Raw genomic sequence first — 24,584 nt, 5'->3', positions numbered from 1 at the left:
ACGCCTGGGAATCGATCCATTGTATGCATGTATCTGTATGTGTGTGTGTTTGTGTGTGTGTGTGTGCCTGTGGTGTGTTTTCCGAAGTAGCTCTCGGGAGAAGCACTCTGCTGGAGTTGATGCTGCATCATTCCGCTACTGATAGTCGGAGCTTCGCGAGCAGATTGCTAGTCTTGCACAAACCACAAATAGGAACGCTGCTCCTTCGCTCCTGTATCGAAAGCCGTTTCCCTCAGGAGGTCGCCAGGGACAGGGCCGAGTGCTAGTGAAGAACAAAGTGACTTGTAATGAAGCAGAGAGCGCGGCTCCGAGCGCCATATGGAGCGGGGCTGCGAGCTCGCCCGGGCCACGAGAGCAGAGGAGAGAGCAGAGGAAAGCTTGCACTCCCGTACTCATTTAACACTCCATTTCCACTACACTCTCCAGATTCACACAGACGCAGCCTGAACACGGTCAGTCAGTCCGCCTGCATTTACTTACCAGCACTGTGATACTGTGGACTTTTTAGAGCACCATGTTTAGCTGCTATATCTGATTATTGGGAATTATTGTGATAGGGTTGGCAGTAGGGGTCAGCGGCAATGTTTATTCATTAAAGCATATTTTTTTTGCAAATATAATGGAGTTTTCAAGAGTTTCATTTACATTTACATTTACATTTAGGGTATTTAACAGACGCCCTCATCCAGAGCGACTTACAACAGTGCTTGGTTGGTACTTCAAATATCCATAGCTAGTTTGTAGACAAGGATCAAGAGATACACAGAGCTTTATTGTGTTTAGAACCCTAGGAGATTATTATTATTATTATTTTTATTTATTTATTTTTTACACCCTGTGCAAGGGGTGTCGCAATGCTTGTTGCTGTCTTACACCCCGTCAAAAGACTATTTTCACGTCTTGTGCTCAGTCAATCATTAAAATAAGGGTGAAAACATTTCGTTGAACTGAAACTAATAGAAACAGTAATTTAAAGGAAAATGGTAAAAAAAATGGTAACTAACTGGAACTGTATTGAGAGTTTAATTTTTCGTTGATTTAATTTAATTTATTTATAAGCGCTATTTCCACTGAATTTTTTTTACAGCTGCAGAAAATTTTGTATGGTATTAGAATATGAGCACGAGGGAGATAAAAGCACGTGTCCTGTGGTGAAACAGGAGATACAGTTTGTGGAATAAACTCCTCACAGCTATAAGTCTGTTTGGGAAGCAGCAAAAGAGCGCTAACTGTGAGTACCTTTACTAGCCTAACTCTCTCTCATACACCAGAACACTCCAAGCACAAGGATGAACTGATAAATCTCTGATAAAAATGTCAAAAAAGGAGAAAACGTGAAAACGAAATAAAATTAAACTATACTGAAAAATTCTAAACTATTATAACCTGGTTCCACTGGTTATTTTCTCGGTTTAACGTCAGAACGAGTAGGGGTTAACATTAGTCAAGCCATAGCTCTTTAGAGTAGACTGCTTAGCTAGCTAGCTAGCTAGTTAATATTCTACGGTGGGGAGCCTGGTCTTAGAAGAGTATACACTTGCATGCTTAGCTGGACTGTATTTGGCTGTATTTATCAGTCATTTATCATTTTCTTTTGTCTGATTTGATATCACAGATTAACGTGGACACAAAAGTCCGTTCAAAACTTTCTTTAAGACATTGGTTAAAGTGCAAAAGTTGAAGAAGGATGCTGTGCCCATGTTATTTGCCTGTACAGATCAGTTCAGTTCAGTACAGCCTGTAAGGTGGACTATAGTTAGATGAACTACAAGGTGCTGCCATTTAAACTGATGGATATTCTGCCGGCTCCCTCACTGCCTTGGGATTTCCAGTTTAGGAGCGTACCCCCCAGCCTCGCTTTGATTTCCACATGGGTGCAAAGTGAATGAGGATTATTGGTCCATTTGTCATAAATGCTGACATAATGCAAAGGACACCTGTCAAATTCAAAAATGAAGATACTACAACAAGATTTTTTTATGTGTCTTTCTGTAGCACATCTTTCTGGTCTGTTCAAATCAGTAGCAAAGTTCGAAAACGGAGTATTGATCGGAACACACCGTTCCAGGAATTGCCGTGTGTGATCTTCCTGTGCTCTATGGGCTCCTAATGTGCACCCAGAGGACATACCACCATTCGATGGGAGCATGTTACTGTAAATGTTAAATGACCTTGTGTCAATGTCATTACCGCTGCCCTCTGGCACTGAAGGGACTAACGTACAGTGAAGGGTATCGCCTGGGCTGCTTGCTTGCACCGTGCCTCTGGACTTAACTAACTCATCTCTCTCTCTCTCTCTCTCTTTGTCTGTTTCTCTTTTTCTCCTCCAGGTCCCCCAGTCATCGTGGGAATGAGCATAAACATTGCCAGCATCGACTCCATTTCGGAAGTCAACATGGTGAGTTGCGCTTTGATTGAACCTGGCTTTTCATGGCCGTGTGCCCTTGGAAACATCACTAAATCTTTACCTGCTGTAGGGCTGTAGGTCCACACAGGGATGTAGGAGTTATGGCTGGGTCCCTGAAATATGTATTAGTATTTTAATGTAATACTTACCCCCTTCTATAAAAGATTATGATTGAAAAGTTACTTTATTTTAGTAATTCAGTTCAAAATGTGAAACTCATATATATTATATAGATGTATTAAACACAGAGTGATCTGTTTTATGCGTTTATTTCTTTTATTGTTGATGATTATGGATTACAGCCAATGAAAACTATTATATAAGACCAATTGGTACTTTTGGCAGTGTGCCAAGTGCTGCTGGAAAATGAAATCTGCATCTCAATAAAAGTTGTCAGCAGAGGGAAGCATGAAGTGCTGTAAGATTTTCCAGGAAAACAAAACTGCACTGACTTTAGACTTGATAAAACACAGTGGATCAACACCAGCAGATGACAGACATGTCTCTCCAAACCATCACTGATTGTGGAAACTTCACACTAGACCTCAAGCACACTTGGACTGTGTGTCTCCCCACTCTTCCTCCAGACTCTGCTCCCTTGATTTCCAAATGAGATGTAAAATTGATGGTTTGGAGAGTCATGTCATCTGCTGGTGTGGCAGTGTTTTTACGGAAAATCTTACAGCAACTTTAATGGAGATGCGGATTTCATTTTCCAACAGGACTTGCCACACTGCCCACACTGCCAGCAGTACCAATTGGTCTTATTTAGTATTTTTATTTTTCGGATTTTATAAGCCATAATCATCAACACTAAAAGAAATAGATCACTCTGTGTAGAATACATCTCAAATAAAGTAACTTTTCAATAATTTTCTCATTTTTTGAGATGCACTAGTATAAGGAAGTACAGATAAAGGATATCGATAAATGTCTACTTGTCTACAAACGTCAACTTGTGCTTGAGGAAAGTCATTGAAAAAGGCTGTTTCAGATTAATGATGAACTGTTTACAGCTATGTTCTCATAATGATGGATCCAAAACCCCAAAACAAAGCAGTATAAGTGGATTTTATGAAAATATTTAATCTTGAGAAATGAGGACCTGTTGTTGTTTATGTAACCAAATGGGGTACTTTTGTGGCATCGCTTAAACAACCCTTTATATTTCAGTTATAAGAATGTAGTTCCATAGTTATTGAGATACAGAAACATGTGACAAAGTGTCTAATCTCTTTAATGTTTGTCCAAGTTTTTTGCTGGGATGGCTTGATGGCTGCTATGTAAGACACAGTTTGTGAAGTGAATTTATGTTGAGAAAAATTACATGAACATATCGCATATGCTGGTCTGATTTTATTGCAATCTCTAAGTAATGACCTGATCTTATAAATGATCTATAATGTGATTGGTGCCTTTTTTTAATAATTGCAATGGAACACCAGGAATTACCTTTTTTATATTAATTAATAAGCTATAAAATGCACGTACCTTAGTAGTCTGGTTGTTTCTCTCAGAGTTAGATGTGCTTTTCTGCTAAAGGCTGCTTTCAGTGAAGTATGAATCCGGCAAAATGCAGTTTGTAAAACAGAGTTTTCATGTCATGATGTTATGATGAAGTTGCATTTGTGGCATTTAGTTGACGCTCTTATCCAGAGTGACTTACAGTGTTATTCCTATTGCAGAGGTGGACCAATGTAGAGTTAGGAGTCTTGCCCAGGGACTGTAATTGGTGCAGATTTGGTCATTTATAACTATTTATAAACTCCTTTATAAACTCTTTATAAAGCCTTTATAAAGGAGCCGTATTTTAAAGTGGTTAGAAATAAAAATACTAATACAAAGTAAACAGGCTAAAGGAGAGTTGCTTGTATGTTCTAATGATCCCTGCTTTTAATTACTTATATCAAACCAGAAAATTAGAATAATGTGGAAGTAATATTTTATATAGATTTGTTTTAAGCAATAATATCTTATGCAAGAATCCCTAGTCCCTGAATGGGGCAACAAATTAACACAGTCTTTGCAAAATCAGATTTTTGACTTTAACAATAAGTGAAACAATAGTGAAACCTTTTCTATAAGGTGTCATTGTAATTGATATAAGACATTTTGAGAGTAGGATCATGTTTGATCTTCTCCCAACCTAACATCCTATAAATACAGTACTATCTACCTTGCTTACCTGTTCATGACAAGTCGTTCATTAAACCAGTCTTATTAATATATTTCTAAGTATGTTTAACTTTAAATTTATCATGAATTAAATGACTAAGTTGCCACTGTTGTTTTTATTTTAATTGATGTGTTTTAAAGGGGTACCGCCAAGTCTTCTACTACTGACTGATATATATATATATATGAACCAGAACCATGTAATCAGGCAGTGTTCCTGTCACGGTTATTTTACTAACAACCCCCTTATGTAAGCATATGTATAGATTTTTTATCCCCTCTTTTCCCCATCTTAGTCCTTCAAGCCTCATTGATCCTTTTTTCCAGATATGAGTCTGGCCTGGGTTCGATTCTGAGTTTGAGTTATAAGCATATGCAGAAACAAAGAATTCCACCGCAGCGGCGCAAACTGTGTGCAAATGGTATCTAATGACCTTCTTCTTCAATGGTATGAGTCACCATTTGGAAAGAGCCACGGAGGCTTATTAAAAAGCAAATTTCTGCTTTATTGCGCCTTGCCGCTCATAATGTATCCATAATATGCATTCGTGATTATGCAGACCCGACCAATTATGGTGGGCTCGTGGACCTTTTGGCTTGAGTTAACCACCCTTAAGATAAGCGTCACCCTGGAGCCCTTAAAAAGCAGTTTAAGAGCGGCACTCTGCTGCATTTCTGCTGACAGCGTAGCCTGCACTCCCACTGTGGAGACCCCATGCGGCGTTATTGCATTCATCATTTCCCTATGCCGAGTCAGGGATCTTGTGATTTTATGAGAGCCGTAGCCTCGACGACTAAGGTCTGCACTCGTAAAGCACCTCGGAAGGAGGACCGCGCTCTCCGGATCAACTTTTTGCAGGGAAGGATGTTGGAACTACCACCAGGCTGGATGAGGGAAAATCGATTTCAGGTCAGCGCTTCTCGGCGCCGGCTTCTGAACGCGGGGTCAGCCTTTTCCGCTTTGGATCGCTTTATGTGGCCCATGATCGGGCCCTGCGCAGCAATCGGATGGCTGGAGCTACTACGCCTCCGGGGAGCGCAGTTCCCAGAAGCCCCTGAGGCGAGCTGTGACCTCATCATCTGAGAGGGTTCTGGCGTGCCTCCTGTCCCAGTCATCAGATTGCAGCCCAGACTCTTTGAGACAGCAGTCTTCACACGACTAAAATAAACCCTGCCTAACAGATGTGTGAAGAACAGGCTGCGGCCGCGGAACACAAGATCTCTCCGCTCGCTCCTTAAGCAGTGCTTTCGCTACGTTACTGACCCTGGTGAAAAAATATATATATACCTAAATGTACTTAAAATATATTGAGAAATGTTATACTACATAATTTGAACAGACAAACTGTCCCTTACACTGTGCCACAATTTCTTGATGAACGGACCAATAGAAACTCTTCAAAATTACCAGAAATATATATTTTTTTTACATTGACTTCCATTGAAAGTTTACAGGGTTTTTTCTCTCTCCTGTAAAGTTGTTGTTTTGAAGTGATTTTTTTTTATTGGACAGTGACTAAATATACTAACAGATTTATGCACTTACTTAAAATATATTAAAAGTACATTCATACTATGCTTTCATCAAATGTTTGAAAGTAAACTTTGATCATACTTTAAAAAAAGTACAATATAGTGTATTTAAAAAATTTATACTTCAATATACTTCTAAAATACTTATTTCCAAATATACTTTTGTGCATTTTTAGCAAAGTGTGTTAAAAAAAACAACTGTTACAGTAGTCCACAAAATGCAATGTATCATGTATCATGTAAGTAAATTAAATTACTACATTGGTATTTTTTTATATATATGTATATTTAGGTATTACATTAATACAACAATTAAAATGTTTCAATGCTCTGTAATTATAATTCGGAAAAATATAAATATAAATAAGTAAATTATAAAAAGTAAAATAAAATTGTAGTACAGTATATTACAATATATGTTTTTATACCCAACAAAGTATACTAGAAGTGTGCTACTTACAAAAGACAGGAACAAGAACAATATTTGTACTCTAATGTAAATAGGTCACATATATTTAACAATAATTCGTAGTACATTTCTAATATATTCAGTGTATAAATGTGATACAGTTGTGATACTCATTAAATGTATTATAATTTTACTGTAAGCACATATTTAAAATATGGGTTTTTCCTACATGAAGAAGTATGTGTAAATGTCACTTAAGTATATTTAAAATTGTTCCATTTTAGTATATTTAAGTACACTTAGCACAATTTAAGTAAGACTTCTGTACTATTTTTATACAATTATAATACAAGTATAATAAGTACAATAATTTGTTCCATTGTAGCACTCTTTAAATATACTGATGTATAATGTAATAATGTCGCTACAAGTACGCTTTAGTGCACTATAGCATATTAATAATGCTTAGTATACTTTCATCTACTTTTTTTTACTAGGGGACTCGTAGATTTTTTTTTGCAGAAAAGCAGTTTGAAGATGAAGTCTAGGAGTAGTTGGTTTTACAGCTCTGACATTTCTCACTGTCCAGTTTTGCCTCGGAGTAAGAGATGATGAGGGCAATCAAAATGAAGTTATGGGAAGTGTTCCAATCGCCAATATATAACATACCATCACTTTTTAAATCAGTCCCAAGCATTTTCTCTAATGATGAAGAACTGAAGAACACTGAGTAAGCATGAGCAAATACAGTATCCTTATTACTTTCATCAGCACCAGTCTGGTAGCATTGGTCCATGATTTATTCCCAGATTTCCCACAAAAGCATTGTCTTCTTTATAAAACACCTACACTGCAGTTGGGTGAATAACAGCTCTATATGCAGTGTGCACTGGATGCAGTATAGTGCAGTGCAATAGTGTAAACATGTTTCAATGGGACCACTGCAGTGTACTGTATTTACACACGAAGATTGGACTGTGAGCTGTATCACTGTATTACTGCAATTGAAAGCAAGTTATACGCAAAGAACCACTGTATATTGCAGGGTTCGGCAATTAAGCCAGATATTTTTGAAGCCAATATGTAGAGGACCACAAAAAAACAATTATGTAATTGGATGGACTGATACAGATTAGTAGCTCTCCAGCCCAGAGGGTTGTTGAACCCAATTGCAGAACAGTTGAACTCAATGCAGGTAAACCCAAGAAGAAAGGAAAAAAATAAATAAATAAACACTCCGTTCCTCACGGTCCAATACACTACCACTGCCCCGGCTAATGAATTGGGACATGGCCAAAAAAAAGAAGATAGGGAGCCCAAGAACAAGCGGAAAAACGATAACGGGCAGAAATTAAAGTCACGCTGAGCGCAACAGAGAGACAGGGGTGGAATATAAATAAAGGCACACCAGAGAAGCACTTTATTATAGATTTTTTTTCCATTATCATTCATTATAGTTCAAACAACCTCACGGGACAGATGTTTCATGCTTGCATGCCAGATGTGCCGACCCCTGGTAAATTGGTTTCATGAGTTGATAACGCAGTGTGTCTCAAATCACAATTCACTTCCTTTTTAAAAGATCTGAAAGAGCATTAAGTACGATAAATGTAGCTATGCCATAGACATAGACACTGTTTTCTCAATTCTTTTACGAGTACATGACATTCGTACGGACTTGTACGTATGTGTATATTTGTCGAAACAATTATGCAACACATAGTACTGCAAAACTCTCGCATGCATTGATGTCTCAGGGAAATGTTATTAATCACAAGTACTGTTCCATATATAAGTTTGCAGTTAGCTAAGTTCACTACAAACACCCGGATAAGATCTTGCTCCTCCCACATTATTGTGGATGCATGGAAGGGGACTTGTGTGGACTTCTTACAGTCTGATGTCCCAGAATGCACTCTGCAGCAATATTATATTCATATCTTTTTTCCTTTGCTCTGGGTGCCATGTGAATGGGTGTTATATACGGTAAGATAGCACTGCAGAGGCTAGCACTGCCAGCATTAGCATTAGTGGCTAATCATGCTAAGCGCTAGCTCTTTCACCATTCAGAGGTGAGTTTTTCAGCCTGTAGCCTGCGTGTTTATCGTGTTAATCAGTGATACTTAGTAACGCGTTACTCTAATCTGACCCTTTTTTTCAGTAACGAGTAATCTAACGCATTACTATTTCCAATCCAGTAATCAGATTAAAGTTACTTATTTAAGTCACTGTGCGTTACTCTCTCTTTCTCTCTCTCCTCCTCATCTCCTCCACACACACACACACACACACACACACACACCGCTCCCTTACCCATTCCCCCTCCGCTCTTCCCCAATCACACGCGTCTCGCTTTCTCCCCTGTCTCTCTCTCTCTCGCGCTCGGCGTGTCTTTAGTTTACGCCCCTTTTCGTTTTTCGCCAGTTCTCGGCTCCCTATCTCTTTATGAAGGCGTTTTTTTTGCGGCCGCGTCCCAATTCACTAGCCAGGGCAGCGGTCTGCCACAAATTTGATTGGCAGAGTAGAGCATTTAAAGATTTTACACCACACGTGATTGGACGTTCACTGTGGCGCAGAGCGCACATACCGTAAAGACAAGAAAAGTTCCGGTGCTTTAAATGAACACTGTCAGAATTAAATCCTTCTCAGTAGTTGGGTATTGGACAATGTCTGTGTCCGGACCCGGACCGCAGTCTGCAAATATGTGATCCCTGGTCTAGACCATATACACGGTTCTGTTTTATAAAACCACTCCATGCTGCCCTGCAGAGAACAACAAGTTCAATGTTCAGTTTTACAGTGTTAAATATGTCAGGTCAAGAAAGACTTTCTTTATTTTATATATTTTTTATAAAAAAAAGTATTTATGTTTAGTAAAATCAAGAAAGACCATGTTTTATTTTTTATAAAAAAAAAATATTTATGTTAAGTAAATTTTTTTATTTTTATTAAAAAAAAAATTATTTTTTTTAGGAAATAGTTCAACTTAATAGAGATAAATTGTTGCTGTTAAAAATGCATTTTCCAATAAAGGGAGTATTGGCAAAACTGGTTATAATGTTTATGTTAAGGCGGCGGGAGGTGGTGTCTGCAGCTGTTGAAAGTAACTAATAAAGTAACTTGTAAAGTAACTTAGTTACTTTTAAAATCAAGTAATCCATAAAGTAACTAAGTTACTTTTTAAAGGCGTAATCAGTAATCGGATTACTTTTTCAAAGTAACTATACCATCACTGGTGTTAATAGAAGCTACGTGGGACAAACCACTACCTAATATCGCAATGACGAAACGGAAATGCTTTACTCACCCAAATAAACAGTTTTTAGAAGAGAAATCTGTGTAGATTCAGCGCTCATTTGACTTTCAAAGAAAATTATTATATATATTTTTTTTTTTAAGGATTACGGTTTTGTTTACTTAGCTTATCTTAGTTTTACAGGTCTTGCCACCTAGCGGGAAGACCTGCTGAATTAGAGGGCAAACATGGCAACACCCCTGTCCCTTACTAGTGTCACATAATAATACGCCTTATACTCTGGTGTGCCTTATGGATGAAAATAGACCAGAAAATAGACGTTCATTGATGGTGCACCTAATAATTTGGTGCACCCTATAGTGTGAATCCTGGTGCTGTTTGGGACCTGACGACATCTTGTGGCCACATGTTGCTTCTCCTTGCAGCATTTTTTACACAGAGCAAGCAACAGAGTTTCCCAGGAATGTCTTTCCCAGATTACAAAGCTTTCTTAAGATTTCTTAATTATAAGATAGTAATTATCTACAGTATGTATATTCAGGATCCACCTCTATACTTTACATAAGATTATATTACATATATATATATATATATATATATATATATATATATATATATATATATATATATATATATATATATATATATATATATTTATTTGTCACATACATACACAGTCATACACAGTAAAACTAGCAGTGCAATGGTGCATGAAACATTGGAGGCGGACAATTCTATGCAGCCAATGGTGGTCCAGTACAACTAGGCTTGTCTGGTTTTGTGGGTTTTGTTCTCTTTTTTGACCACATAAGTCCATAGCCCTTGTTTCCACACACAAATCTGGCTTTTCTAGGTGTTCTGAGGACTACTTCTACCATTGCGTTTTGTAACGAGGTCACGGTTAAGGTTTCCTTCTTATGAGTCTTTCATGAAGATTATGTTTGGCAGATTATGAGTCAGAAGAGATGCGATAGAGATGTAGACAGAGAGGGAGACGGGGTGGAGGGGTTAGATATGGGGTAGAGACTGAAGAAAAAGAGAGAACGAGAAGGAGAAAGAGAGTGAGAGACAAAGAGAGAATAAGATGGATAGAAAAACAGACAGACAGATAGACAGACATACAAGGAAAGGGCAATATCCTGCTCTGTTTCCTCCTGAAGCTTTTCCATTTAGGGCCACTGGAGGCTTTTGGTCGCGTCTCTGGCAGCTGATTTTTTTTTTATTTTAATTTGTTGGAAGTAGTCACTCAAGTATGAAGTTGTTTCTCCTCTCCCCCCTCCCCTTCCCCTCCTTCAAGAGCAAGTGTGCCTCTTTGATTTATTCATCATGAAGTTCCTGCTGAAATTTCTTTGTACTCGGGTGTTTTGAAGACACAGCAAGTTCTATCTGATGTTTTATGTTATTTTTGTTTCCCCGGACATTTCAGAAGTGCAGTATAAAAGGAGCGTGCTAAATCAGAGTAACACAAGGTTGCAAAAAACTCGATCCAGATAGAGAGAGAGAGAGAGAGAGAGAGAGAGAGAGAGATTTACAGACTGTGCAGCTTCTTACTGTTATAACAGATATGCCATATTTTAGCAAGATAATGGTTCCTATTGCATATCCTGCACAAGGCCTGTCCTGATGCTTGTTGCTACCTTACACTCTGTCAACAGTCTATTTTCACGCCTTGCGTCCACACTATTAAAAAAAAAAACAGAGAATCGGAGTTTAGGAATATATCTACGCTGATGGGCGTGGTGGTCTGGAAGGTGCGCCACTGACTTATTAAAACCCTGACAACAGTCAACAGTCAGCCGCGCATATCTGTCTTAGCCAAGCATGAGCACTGTGCACATCGCACACACTCAAAAAAGGGTGTACATCCTTGCTCGTTACCTACAAAAATAAACGTGCTGCATTGCCAAAATCTAGCTTTTACATCAACAAAAAAACAGAATAAAGAATAAAATAACATTGCTGTTTCCTTAATTAAGCTGCTGGCGTACCTTCATAGCGTGTCAGTTCCCTATGCTGAGACGCACAAAAGTGCCAAAGTCAGAGCACACCTGGCTCTTAAAGGGAATTTCAACTGGCACACTGATTGGTTTATTTCACGTTCAACCCAAAACACACAGATGATTAATTAATAGAATTAGATCATGCCTTTTGCGCATTTCAAGCCTTGCAAGAAGTATTTTTTGTGCCCTCTCGAAATCAAAGATACCTGTGCACTATAGATTGGAAAAATAGGGCTAAAAATTGGGCTAAATGTTCCTAAATCTAAAAAAACCTGCACCACTCAATTGACTCCATGGCTCTGCTGTAGTCTTTGACGGCACCCAAAAATCCAGTCCTCAGCTGTAAAGTGTTCTTGCAGGGATTTTCGTGCCCCATAAATATTACCACCTCCTGTACTCGGCAGTGCGGAGGGAGAGGCATGTAAAACAAAGCTACTTGGGTGTTAATATTTAATCTTTCATTCCATTTTTCATGACGCCACAAATAGACGTTTTTACGGAAAACTGGAATCCCCCTTCGCCGGCCCACGGAGTGCACGGCTCCGGGAATGTAGGTCATTTTAGATCCAACTGGGTGACCACTCCAATCTGCCGTCCTGTCCTGTTCACTTATAAAATGTGAAGAACATTCTGCTTCACTTGGGTTTCAGAACAATTAGGGATTTTCCTGTACGCTAAGAAGAGCGCTTAATTGGTGATACTGTTGAGGTTGCAACAAGCACAGTCATCACATGCTGAAGAGCTGCAGGACACGCATGGCCTCTGCTTCACTGTTGACAGTTATTGTTTGTTTGAAGTGTATTAATACAGAAGAGTAGTTTGGCTTTACACAGTACATTCAGAATATTATATTATATACATTTTTTCACTCATGTTTCATTTTAAGAACTCATATTATATATATACAGGGGTTGGACAATGAAACTGAAACACCTGTCATTGTAGTGTGGGAGGTTTCATGGCTAAATTGGAGCAGCCTGATTGCCAATCTTCATTAATTGCACATTGCACCAGTAAGAGCAGAGTGTGAAGGTTCAGTTAGCAGGGTAAGAGCACAGTTTTGCTCAAAATATTGCAATGCACACAACATTCTGGGTGACATACCAGAGTTCAAAAGAGGACAAATTGTTGGTGCACGTCTTGCTGGCACATCTGTGACCAAGACAGCAAGTTTTGTGACGTATCAAGAGCCACGGTATCCAGGGTAATGTCAGCCTACCACCAAGAAGGACGAACCACATCCAAAAGGATTAACTGTGGACGCTGTAAGAGGAAGCTGTCTGAAAGGGACGTTCGGGTGCTAGCCCGGATTGTATCCAAAAAAAATAAAACCACGCCTCCTGTTTCCACCAGAACTGTTCGTCGAAACAATAAATTACTGTGGTCTAAAACCAGGTGTTTCAGTTTCATTGTCCAACCCCTGTATATATATATATTATATAGATGTATTACACACAGAGTGATCTATATTAAATGTTTATTTATTTTATTTTTGATGACTATGGCTTACAGCCAATGAAAACTCGAAACTCAGTGTCTCAGAAAATAAAAATATTATATTATAAGACCAATTGGTATTTTTGTCAGTGTGGTCAGTGTGATAAGTCCTGCTGGAAAATGAAATCCACATCTCCATAAATGTTGTCAAAAATGACAAATACATTTTCACACAATTCATCAGTTTTAATGCATAAAACACATTCAGAATTTATGCACCACCCAGTGAATGTTAGGTTTGTGAAGTTGGTCCAGCAGACTAAGGCGCTGTCACTATTTTAAGAAACAATGTTTTAACAATAATTTATCCACATAACTGCTCACAAAATATCAATTATGCACTACCAGTCGAGGTAGTACCTCATTTTTTTATAATTTAATTTCTAATTTTTCCCATTTTCCCCCCAATTTAGCACAGCCAATTACCCAACCCACTACCTAGGACTCCCCCGTTTCTAGTAATGCCCCAAAACACCAGAAAGGTGAAGACTAACACATGCTTCCTCTGATGCATGTGAGGTCAGCCACCGCGTCTTTTCAAGCTGCTGCTGATGCAGTATTGCCAAGCAGCATCACAGCGCGCTCGGAGGAAAGTACAGCGACTCGGTTCTGATAAATCAGCTCACAGAAGCCCTGTGCTGCGGACATCACCCTTTAGTGATGTGGGGAGAGAGCGCCATCTATCCACCCGGAGGGAGCACAGCCAATTTTGCTCCCTCTGAGCGCCGGCAGCTTGATGGCAAAGCTGCATGAGCGGGGGTTTTCTTTCTTCTTAAGATTTTTTACATTGTAATATATAATATTAATAATATTGAACACTATATTAAAGCTACACAGGAACACATGTGGGATTATTCTGTAAACAAAAAGTGTTAAACAAACCAGAATATTTAAGTCGTACATACTTTAGATTCTTTTAAGTAGCTTCATTTAGCTTTGAGGACAGATTTGCACACTCTTGGTATTTTAATCTCAGTGTCTTTATGAGGGAGAGTCACCTGGAATAGTTTTTTTCAGCGTCTTGATAGAAGGAGTTCCCTGAGGTGCTGCTTTTTCTTTATGCTGTGAAGCTAGAGACTCATCCCAAATCACCATCTCAATTAATCAGGTTTAGGTGAGGGGATTGCGGAGGACAAACACTTGTAATCTACACTGTAGAAAATACATAAAATAAAATAAAAAATTAAATTAAGAAAAACACTTAACACTGAGGGTGTCTCCAAACTTTTGGCTGGTACTGTATAAGAAGAGCATTTCTCGTTGTCTTGCTAACAATAGCCACAAATAGTTTGCAGGGTTATTATGCATACCTAGCAACATTCTGGGTGTCCGTATTATGGGGTATCCTCTATTTACTTAACACCGCATCTATGGACACAAGCACAGAATGTTCATGCCAGAGTGAATTGCAGCCCGGCTGCCATTATACCTGTGCTGAATGCTAAGAGAGGCTCTGGCGTGCAGCAGCCCTCCTCTCTCTACATAGTAGGTGCATTAGCACAGCCCACTGAGTTCCCCATTTCCCCTTGTTAAGATCCCAGTGTGTTCTTAAACAATGGAGCGTGGCTTATTACATTAGCCTAGCCTCGCTACATGAGCCTAGCCCTGCTCTTGCTGCACACTAATTCTGTTCCGTAAAATATGTCTATTCAGGTCTTGAGTCAGTGCCTGTACACAAATGCGTCACGCATCGGCGTCACGCATGGGTGGCGTCCTTTAATGCTTAAAAAATGACATATTTCAGGTCGATGTGAAGTGGATTTGTTTAGTAAAAACCCAGAGAGGGCATTTTTCTTAGCTATCTATATTTTATGAAGCATCTCAGAGTATGTCAAGGAGGGTCTGCACCCACAGATGGTGTACTGATTTTCCCTGGTTCAATTTAAAGGAACCCTAAACATGTTTTCTTTCTTTTTTATAAAATAATTAGATTTATTTATAAGTAACAATAATTTTGTTTGATATTTAAAACAGAACTTCTAATTTCAAGGAAAAATAAGGTAATGCATTCTAGATTAATGCATAACAGTTAATGATGTCTCAAGCAGATATGTGAATGATTAGAGGTGTGCTCTGATTGGACACTAGGGGCACTATTTTAGTGATATTTAGTGCACCAGTCAATTGCAGATCATGCAGCTTGATTTACGGCGTGTCTGTGTCTTTGGTACCATGAGGACGCAAAACTACATCTTGTGCAGCTCGAAACACGCAAAAGGCATATAATAATTCTCTTTATTAAATGAACCAATCAGTGTGCCAGTAGTCATTTCCTTTAAGAGCCAGATGAGCTCTGACTTTGGCACGTTGATATCTTAACAGTGCTGCACTTTTGCATGTCTCAGAGCAAACTGACCTGCGTGTTCACACTGAAGGTACACCAGCAGTTAATTTAAGGATACAGCAATGTTATTTTATTCTTTATTCTGTTTATTGTTGAGGTAAAAGCTGGATTTTCATGCTGCATTGCTTTTATTTGTATGTGGGGATGTACACAGTGCTACTGCATGGCTAAAATAGTATTGGGCGGCTGACTGTTGACTGTTGTCATGGTTTTAATCAGTCAGTGGCACGCCTGTATTTCCACCACTAATACAGAAACACGCCAGATATTTACTTGAACACACGTCACTTCCAGACCACCACGCCCATCAGTGTAGATTTATTCCTAAACTCTGCTCATCACACACACATGGAAACACAGCAGTGCACAAACCCATAGCTCATGCCTGATTACAGCTATTAAAACTTTTATATCAACAATAAACAGAATACAAAATAACATAACATTGTTCTACATCAACACAAAATATAGGTTATTATCATATTGCTTAAATTACTTGGTCATGAGGCACACTTTTCTCACCTTTACTATAGCAAACACATACTAACACGCCCTAAATCAAGCTTTGCGGTGCAAGGTTGATGGCTTGCCTATAGATTGCTAAAATAGGGCCCATACAATTTAACTCTTATTGATGTTTTTTTTTTTTTTTTGCAGTGTTTTGACTACATTGCATAAAAAACAGGGTTATTCCACCAACTATTGATTTCTGAACTCTTAAAACTTTTTTGAATTTGAACTTGTTTTCTTTGCATTGTTTGAGGTCTGAAAGTTCTGCATCTTTTTTTGTTATTTTAGCCATTACATATTTTCTAAAAATCAATGCTCGAAATGACAATATTATTATTTGGAACAACAAGCATACAGTATAACTATAAATTGAAACTGAAGTGGTCTCTTAATTTTTTTTTTCAGAGCTGTATTTTGTTTTATATGACTAATGTAAAATGTTCTCTCCATTTTAATTCTGAAACTGACTCCAATATCTAGGGCTGTAGAAGCGATTAGGCAGAAAGTAAGGCCCCATAAAAATCCTATTTAGCCTATATTAAATGATAGTTATATCTTGACCTTGATGGGAAAGAGCATGTTCATATTTTTGTTCTGTCTGAATGTCCTTATCTAGGCGGTGGCCTATGAATCCATGACTCTGGTGGGTTAGGAATGCTAAAGATTAATACTTTGGTCTTGGGCACTAAGAGCATGCTATGTAACTGACTAAAATTATACCTGATAAAACGTTTGATATGGTTTTACAGCTATTTTTCTGCTTTTTGCAGATAAATCTTCAGTCTGCTTTGTTGTAAGAAGGTACCAATTACAACTCTGACTGTTCTTTTTCTCTCTCTACAGGATTACACCATCACCATGTATTTCCAACAGAGTTGGCGGGACAAACGACTGGCCTACGTGGAGATGCCTCTCAACCTGACTCTGGACAACCGTGTGGCCGACCAGTTGTGGCTGCCCGACACCTATTTCCTGAACGACAAGAAGTCCTTCCTGCATGGTGTGACGGTAAAGAACCGCATGATCCGGCTCCACCCTGACGGCACTGTTCTCTACGGGCTGAGGTAAATTCCTTTTTAAGATTTTTTTTTTACATACATTCCTAACAAATAAAACTTTCTCAGACATGGGAACATGATGCTAATGCGTAAATATGACTTAAGATTCTTACAGTAAGAGAGATGATTAAGTAGTGGTCAGAATTTTTTATTTTAGACAATTAAGCCAATGGTCTATATGTAACACCCTCACCAAAACAAGTTGTGATGCTTATTGCTAGCTTTTACCCCGCAAACGGTCTATATTCACACCTTGCGATTGCATCGCTTGAATAGAAACAGTGCTTGTGAATATATATCTTGGCTTATGGGCGTGGTGGTCTCGAAATGAGGCCTGTTTAGGTACATTTCTGGAGTATTACTATCTTGGCATCAAAAAACACAGGTGCGCCACTGAGAGAATTGGAACAGTAAGGCCAATCCCATTATTTATTTTATGGGTTTGACTTTAAATTGAGTACTCGACAAATAGATCATGTGTATTTCCAGTTTTAGAAGATTTTGTCTGAATCCACCCATTTAGATTTTTCTCCATTCTTGTCTCCATTTGTGCGCAAAAGTATTGGAATATGTGACTATCAGGTGTTTTGTTGGCCAGGTGTGTCCTGATACATTGATTATTCATACAATAAATAGCGCTGAATTTCTAGGTTACATTTCAGATCTGACTTTTGGCATTTATAGTTACCAGTAACCATGACTAACGAACATGAAAACCAGAGAGATGTCTATGAGTGAAATACAAGCCAGTTTGAGTAGCCAGTACAACTGTTTAAAATCTCCTGAAGAAGAAAGTCGTCACTGGTGTACTAAGTATCAGATGTTGAACAGGTAGACCAAAGAAAACCACAGCAGTTGATGACAGAAATATTGTGAGTGCTATAAAGAAAGACCCTAAAACAACTGGTAGTGACATTAGCAACAACTTCCAGAGGGCAGGAGTGAAGGTACCGTATCACAACTTTCCTTTTCATAAAACAGCTAATAAACAAAGGTACAGATGCTTTACCTGGGACACTGAATTGATGCAGATATCGCAAGCAAAGGATTTGCAACTGAAGTATCTGTTCCAATACTTTTGATCACTATAAAAAAAATAAATTGATTAAGACAAAAGGTGCTACTTCTGAACTGTGTATCAGATCCAGATGTTTTCAGTCTACAGCAGAAATAAAGGGATTGGCCTCACCATTACTATATTTTTGGAGGATACTGTATATGACAACAACAACTTTGGGGATACAATCTTTATTAGACAGATTACCACTGGCTCTTTTGATGTTTTAATGCTTCATAACTTCCTTAAATAACTTTTGGTCACGAGCGCAAACCAACGGCTCCTTTTGGCTACACGATTAATTTCACAGTTTGGAGCAAAAAATGGTTGTCATGTCTATGAAAAGCGTTCTATTTAGGGTGTGTTAGACATCTGCTAGTACTTCACAGCACAGCCAGTCCTTGTTGAAATGGAAGGTGATAATGGTATTAGGAGGAGAAGGGGCTGAATGGGATCATATGCCCAGCCTTTTTTTAGGATTTGATTGTACTGTCATACATCAGAAATATCATACCTGTCTTTTTTGAGGTGTGTCATCACTTAGGAGTCTCTTCCTCTGATGACATATTTGTCTGTTGCTAGTTTGGGGAGCCATAGCATAGGAAAGTTAGCGAACCTAAGACCCTAACCGCTTAATGATGTGCAGGACATCTTGTCGCCAAATGTGGTACCTCTCATGGCAGGACTTCCAGCTGGCATTTTTCAGCAGGATAATACTCGCCCACAAACAGCAAGGCATGCTGGTTGGACTCCATATCTCCTTATAAGTGCGTTTTTTCCCGGTCGTGTCTCAATTCACTATCCGGGGCAGCGGTAGTGTATTGGACCGCGACCCTGATGACACAGGTTTAAGCCTGCATGAAGAGCGGTGTGTTTATTTATTTATTTATTTTTTCTTTCTTCTTGGTTTTACCTGCTTTGAGATCAACTGTTCTGCAATTGGATTCTACAACCCTCTGGGCTGGAGAGCTCCTAGTCTGTAGCACTCCATCCCATTACACTTCATTTTCCAAAACAGACTTTTTTTTGTGGCCTGCCACATAATGGCTTGGAAAATATCTGGCCTGCAACCAAATTGTATTGCCGACGCATGATCTAAAACTTGATAAATTCTGAAATGTGTTCCTTTCAAGTAGTTCTCAAGTCCATTCTGCCTGTCAGAGATCTGACATCTGCATGTAGTCTGCTGCTAACCCTAGCTAGCACTGCTGGAGCAGCATTAGCATTGCTTACTAATCGTGCTAACCATTTGGGCATGCAGAGATGAGTTTTATCGGACTGTAGCCTGCATGTTTACTGTGTTAAAACGTCCCCAAAGCAACGGGGGATGAACCACTAGCTAATTTCACCCTGGTTTACCAGAAAACTCAGGGTTACTAAGTGTAATGCTGTTGTGTTGCAGTTAGGCGACATTAGCGGTTAGCTAACACGGCGACACCCCTGTTGCTAACAAGTGCATGCAGTTTAAAATGCCTCTTATAAAGCGGTGCGCCCTATAGTACAAAAAATATGGTATTCTTCAAAAAGCGGCGGTGGCACGGTGGCTAAGTGGTTAGCGTGTTCGCCCCAGCACTGGGGTCTTGGGTTCAAGTCCCTATTTGAGTGGAGTTCCATGTTCTCCCTGTGTCTGTGTGGATTTTCTTCTGGGGATGCCGGTTTCCTCCCACAGTCCAAAAACATGTAGATCAGGTAAATTGGATATTCTAAATTGCCCAGAAAAATGTACTACTCTAAATGGCCATAAATTGATCTGGTGTGCTTGTGTAAAGTGTGCGGTATGTATGTACGTTTGTGTGTAAAATGTATGTATTACTGTGCCCAGATATGGATTGGCACTCTGTCCTGAGTAAATGCTGTAGTGGCTGATGCAGTCCTCCAGGTGGACGGTGGTTTCCGGCTGATAGTACGCTGTGCGCTATTGGCTGCCGCTTCTAACCAGTGTGTGGATGAATGCTATAAATAGTTTAAATAGTTGTACGTAAAATGCGTGAATTGTAAAGCGTCCTTGGGTTTCTAGAAAGGCGCCATATAAGTTGAACTTCAGCTTCATCAACAATAAAGACTCCAAAATTAAAGTTGAAGTGTTAACCTTTATTTATATTTTTTGAGGGTCGTTACATGCACATTTTCACGCATTCAGTACATTCAGTGCTTCAAGGGTTTTTGGGAGAACCATAATAAGGGATAATCACTAATCTATGATGCTCTCCAGACATATCACTGGAAGTAACAGGTTGTATCCCTCCACCGAGACCCACTGAAGCTCACATTGTTAGACGGAGCATCACTCGGCCAAGACAAGCCCTGGAAAAATAAATAAACAAATCCACAGCGGGCCCTCGTCCTCGCTCTGCCGTGCATTAACCTGGGGCTGCCTCGACCGGCGAGCCAGCGAGGACACTCTGAGCGTCCCACTCAATCAGCCTATCAATAATGAAAGATGACAAACTGTTTCCTCTTCCACGAGGCTCTGGCACAGGTGGCATCACGGAGGAGGAGGAGGAGGAGGAGGAGGAGGAGGAATGAGGCCATGGCTTGGGAGCTTTTCCTCCCCGAGGTCTCGGCAAACAGAGGGCCTGATGAATAGAAATGTGGAGGAGGGGGAGGCACACTGCTTGCCCTAGCAACAGCTCCATCGCTCCCACTGCATTATGGAGACCAAGAATATCTATAGGCGTTTTATCTGGGTATTATTTATTAAATACAAATATGAACGCCTATTAATACGTAATGGCGTTCTGGTTTTGAAAGGGGATCTCATGCGTTGTTGCGGGCGCAGGCTGGAGCGTATAAATGTATAAAGCGTATGAATGTATAGAGCGTATAGATATAGTGCACATTCAGTCAACGTCCAAGAGGATTTATTGATAATACAATTGCCACACAATTTCCATACAAATTTCTATGATGTCTATTTATTAACATGCTGTTTTAATGCATAAATCCATTTATTTTTTAAGAAAATCAATAAGAACAATAATGCAATGCAATAATTATTATTAGCTGTAGTATTTTAATAAAATGCACAGGCAAAGGGTGGAAGGGAATACAGGCTGCCCTTATCCTCCAAAGTGAGTTATATAAAAAATGATGGGCTTTTACTAATGTTGTTTGTTCCTCGGTTCCACAGGGCAGTCGCATTTGGAAATGCTTCAGAGCTAAAAACAAACGCAGCTCTAAATGTTAATTATAGGACGCTCACAGTTAAATGCACAGAAGCCAGTGTGATGGCTGCATTACTACGTTACGCCTATGCTCCATTACCTAATTTAACTCCACAATCGGCAAGTATGGCATTTGCTCTTGTCATGCTCACTGCTATTGTCTGTGGGGATTAAAGACAGCAGCACATTCTTAAATGCCAGAATATGTTCTAGCTCAGGCCGAGAGTCCATGACAGATTTCTCCGTGCAAAAAAAAAAGACAAATATCTATAGTAAAAGTGTTCGTTTGTCAAAAAGTGTATGTGAACATAATAGTAGAAATTACTTCATACTGTTTAGGTATAAGCCTGAAAAGCCTTTTAGTGTGTGTGTGTGTGTGTGTGTGTGTGTTAAGGGTTGTTTAGTAATGGAATACAAACAAGAAATGTTGTTACGTAAATCAGGAATAAAACCTCCCAAAAAAATGATATAGTTACAGTAAAAAATATGTTTAAAATACTAGCAAGGATTACATTATAGCCTGTTATTAAACAGGATCACTACTCTTACCATGTATGTTTCTAATGGAATTAGCGAGCACTGTGAAGTTTATGTTCATACAGCTGCTGTTGCAGATGTTCGTTGTGATCGTTTCTCTTTTTAGATGAAAAATCTTGAGCTTGTCTTACCTGATACACTGAAAAAAAATATGCGTAAAATTTACTTAAAAAAAAGTTTTGCAACTTTCTGCGCTCGTTTTTTTTAAGTTTATTTAATTTAAGATAAATTTAAGTATCTTTAACTTGCTTTCAAGACTTCTATGTTACATAGAGTAAAAAAGTGAACTGAACTTCAGTCAATCCTTTCTTTTAGTAAACTTTACTTAATTCCAGGCATACAATATTACCTAATTACTTAATTTATACAATATTACTCAAATAATGTATGATACATAATATATTATAATTCCTGAAATTTAAATATTTTTATTTAAAACACACATTGTACACTGTCTCAACATATGGATATACTAAAAAGAATGTATTACATGCCATCCATGTTTTGAGACAGTGAGGCTTGGTCTGTTTACAAAATAAATCTTTGAGATTATGTAAATATTTGAATGTGTGTTTTAACTAAAATTATCTATAATAATATTGTATGAATTAAGTAATTAATTAGGTAATATTGTATGCCGAAATTAAGTAAAGGTTACTAAAAGAAAGGATTGATTCAGCAAAAATAAATTTAGTAAAGTTTAATAAAAGAAAGGATTGACTGAAGTTCAGTTCACTTATTTACTTTATGTAACATTTAAGTCTTAAAACCGAGATTTAGTTACTTAAATTTCATGAAATTAAATTTACTTTAAAAAAGCAAATGCAGAAAGTTGCAACACTTTTTAAAGTAAATTTGATGCCTCATTTTTCTCAGTGTATGCTGTAAAAATGCTGTCAATAAGGGAAATCTCAGAATAAATCTTAAAAAAAGGAAAAGGAAACTGTTGTTTATAATGTCATGAAGCTCATATAACATCCTGTGGTATCCTTAGCTAAGCTGATTAACAGTGACTAACTTGAAAGGTGGAACATTTGTAGAACAAAAACATGTATTTTTTAGATTCCATTCATATGTCACTTCTGATACTCACTTTGCAAAGTCTGTGGGGAAGTCAGTTGGGCTCATTGTATTTTGCAATAGCAAGTATACAGCACATTTTAATAAGTGCCCTTGATTTTTTTTGTGTACTCATATGTTTGTTCTAGGAAAGTAACTTGTCAAAAACATTCTTCCCAAGAACACAAGTTCGTTCTTCACATTCCAATGAAGTCGGGATGTTGTGTGAAACATAAATAGCGGGCTAAAGCGCTGCCACTAGCGGTGGGCGATATGGCCCTAAAATAATATCACGATATTTCATGGTATTTTCACGATAACGATACTCTTGGCGATATGACAAAAAAGTAAATTAAAAAAAATATTTCAAGAATACACTACTGCAACAAAATGAATATTAGATTCTATTATTGCAAACAATATGATATGATATTGCACCCCCCTAACTGAGATATAAAAATATACAAGAATTTTATCAGATTTGTAACAGAAGTCAATGATCCAGCATGTCATGATACTAATAATAATGCACTCCATACATCTCCATATATCCAGGATTAGAGTCAAATAAATTATACTGGACAGATATAATCTGTCTCTAGTAGATATATAAGGGGAAATGAGAACTGTGTGAATTTTTCTTTTGATAAAAACAATAAAAAGGTAGTACCCTGATGTGTTAATAAGGGGTGGGTGATAGGACACGATATTTTAGGGTATAATATCGTTCACGATAAAAAAAAAAAATTGGCGATATTATCACATACGATACGATATTGCACACACCTAGCTGCCACTATGATCGGGAGATTGCTTAGAATCCCGGTCTTGCAGCTTGCCGTCAGCTGCCGGAATCCTGATAGAGCACAATTGGCCTTTCCCCTCATCACTTCTAGGGGGATGTTGATCAGCACAAGGCGCTTTATATTATTCTGTGTATTTATCTTTTCTATTTTATTATTGCGTTTTTTTTGCCTTCATATTTATCTATTTTAAAACTGCTCTTTTGGTGTAATCTGGACCGTGTGAATACAATTTCAATCCAGCTCATGTACCACATGTGATGTGAATGATAATTAAAAATGTCTCCTTGAATCCTTGAATCCTTGAACTAGGCAGATACAGTATACTGTAGACAGAAGCTGTAGGAACTGGGGTTTCTGATTATCATATCAATAGGGGAAGGTGATGATGCCATATTTAGGAGCAAATGGAGGAAATAATGGATTATTGTTAAAGACTTTAAGTTAATATGTCTCCTGATGAAAGAGTCTCTGGCTGCTGAGGATCAGTCTACCAATCAGCAGCTTCCACCCATCTCAAGGTGCCCACCAGCAGCTGCAGAGAGAGCTAAACAATTGTAGAGAGACTTCCTTGTTTCAGAGGGTTGATAATGTATGGTGCGTAGCTGTGCTGTGCAGATGGCCTGCTCTTAAATTTGCATGCTGAGCCAAGATTTTTATATATATATATATATATGCTTCGGATACATTATATGGACTAAAGTGTTGGGACATCTGCTTATTTGATGTTTGTCTGAAATCAGATTTTGCCCATTGCTGCTGACACGTACTGTAT

At 38.4% G+C, this 24,584-nt stretch overlaps 1 protein-coding gene across 2 annotated transcripts in view; it reads left to right on the top strand.

Annotated features, from left to right (window-relative positions):
• gabrb4 (gamma-aminobutyric acid type A receptor subunit beta4) overlaps positions 1 to 24,584 on the top strand; it is a 121,689-nt gene that overhangs the window by 64,681 nt on the left and 32,424 nt on the right. For both annotated transcript variants that reach the window (XM_022676236.2, XM_007231692.4), the window contains exons 3-4: positions 2,331 to 2,398; positions 16,975 to 17,195. In XM_022676236.2, coding sequence (XP_022531957.1) covers positions 2,331 to 2,398; positions 16,975 to 17,195 — 289 coding nt within the window. The remainder of the gene's footprint in view (positions 1 to 2,330; positions 2,399 to 16,974; positions 17,196 to 24,584) is intronic.

Source organism: Astyanax mexicanus, chromosome 17 (assembly GCF_023375975.1).
Source record: "Astyanax mexicanus isolate ESR-SI-001 chromosome 17, AstMex3_surface, whole genome shotgun sequence".
NCBI lineage: Eukaryota > Metazoa > Chordata > Actinopteri > Characiformes > Acestrorhamphidae > Astyanax > Astyanax mexicanus.
Note: the sequence above shows the minus strand (reverse complement) of the source record. Positions and strands in the feature narration are given on the sequence as shown.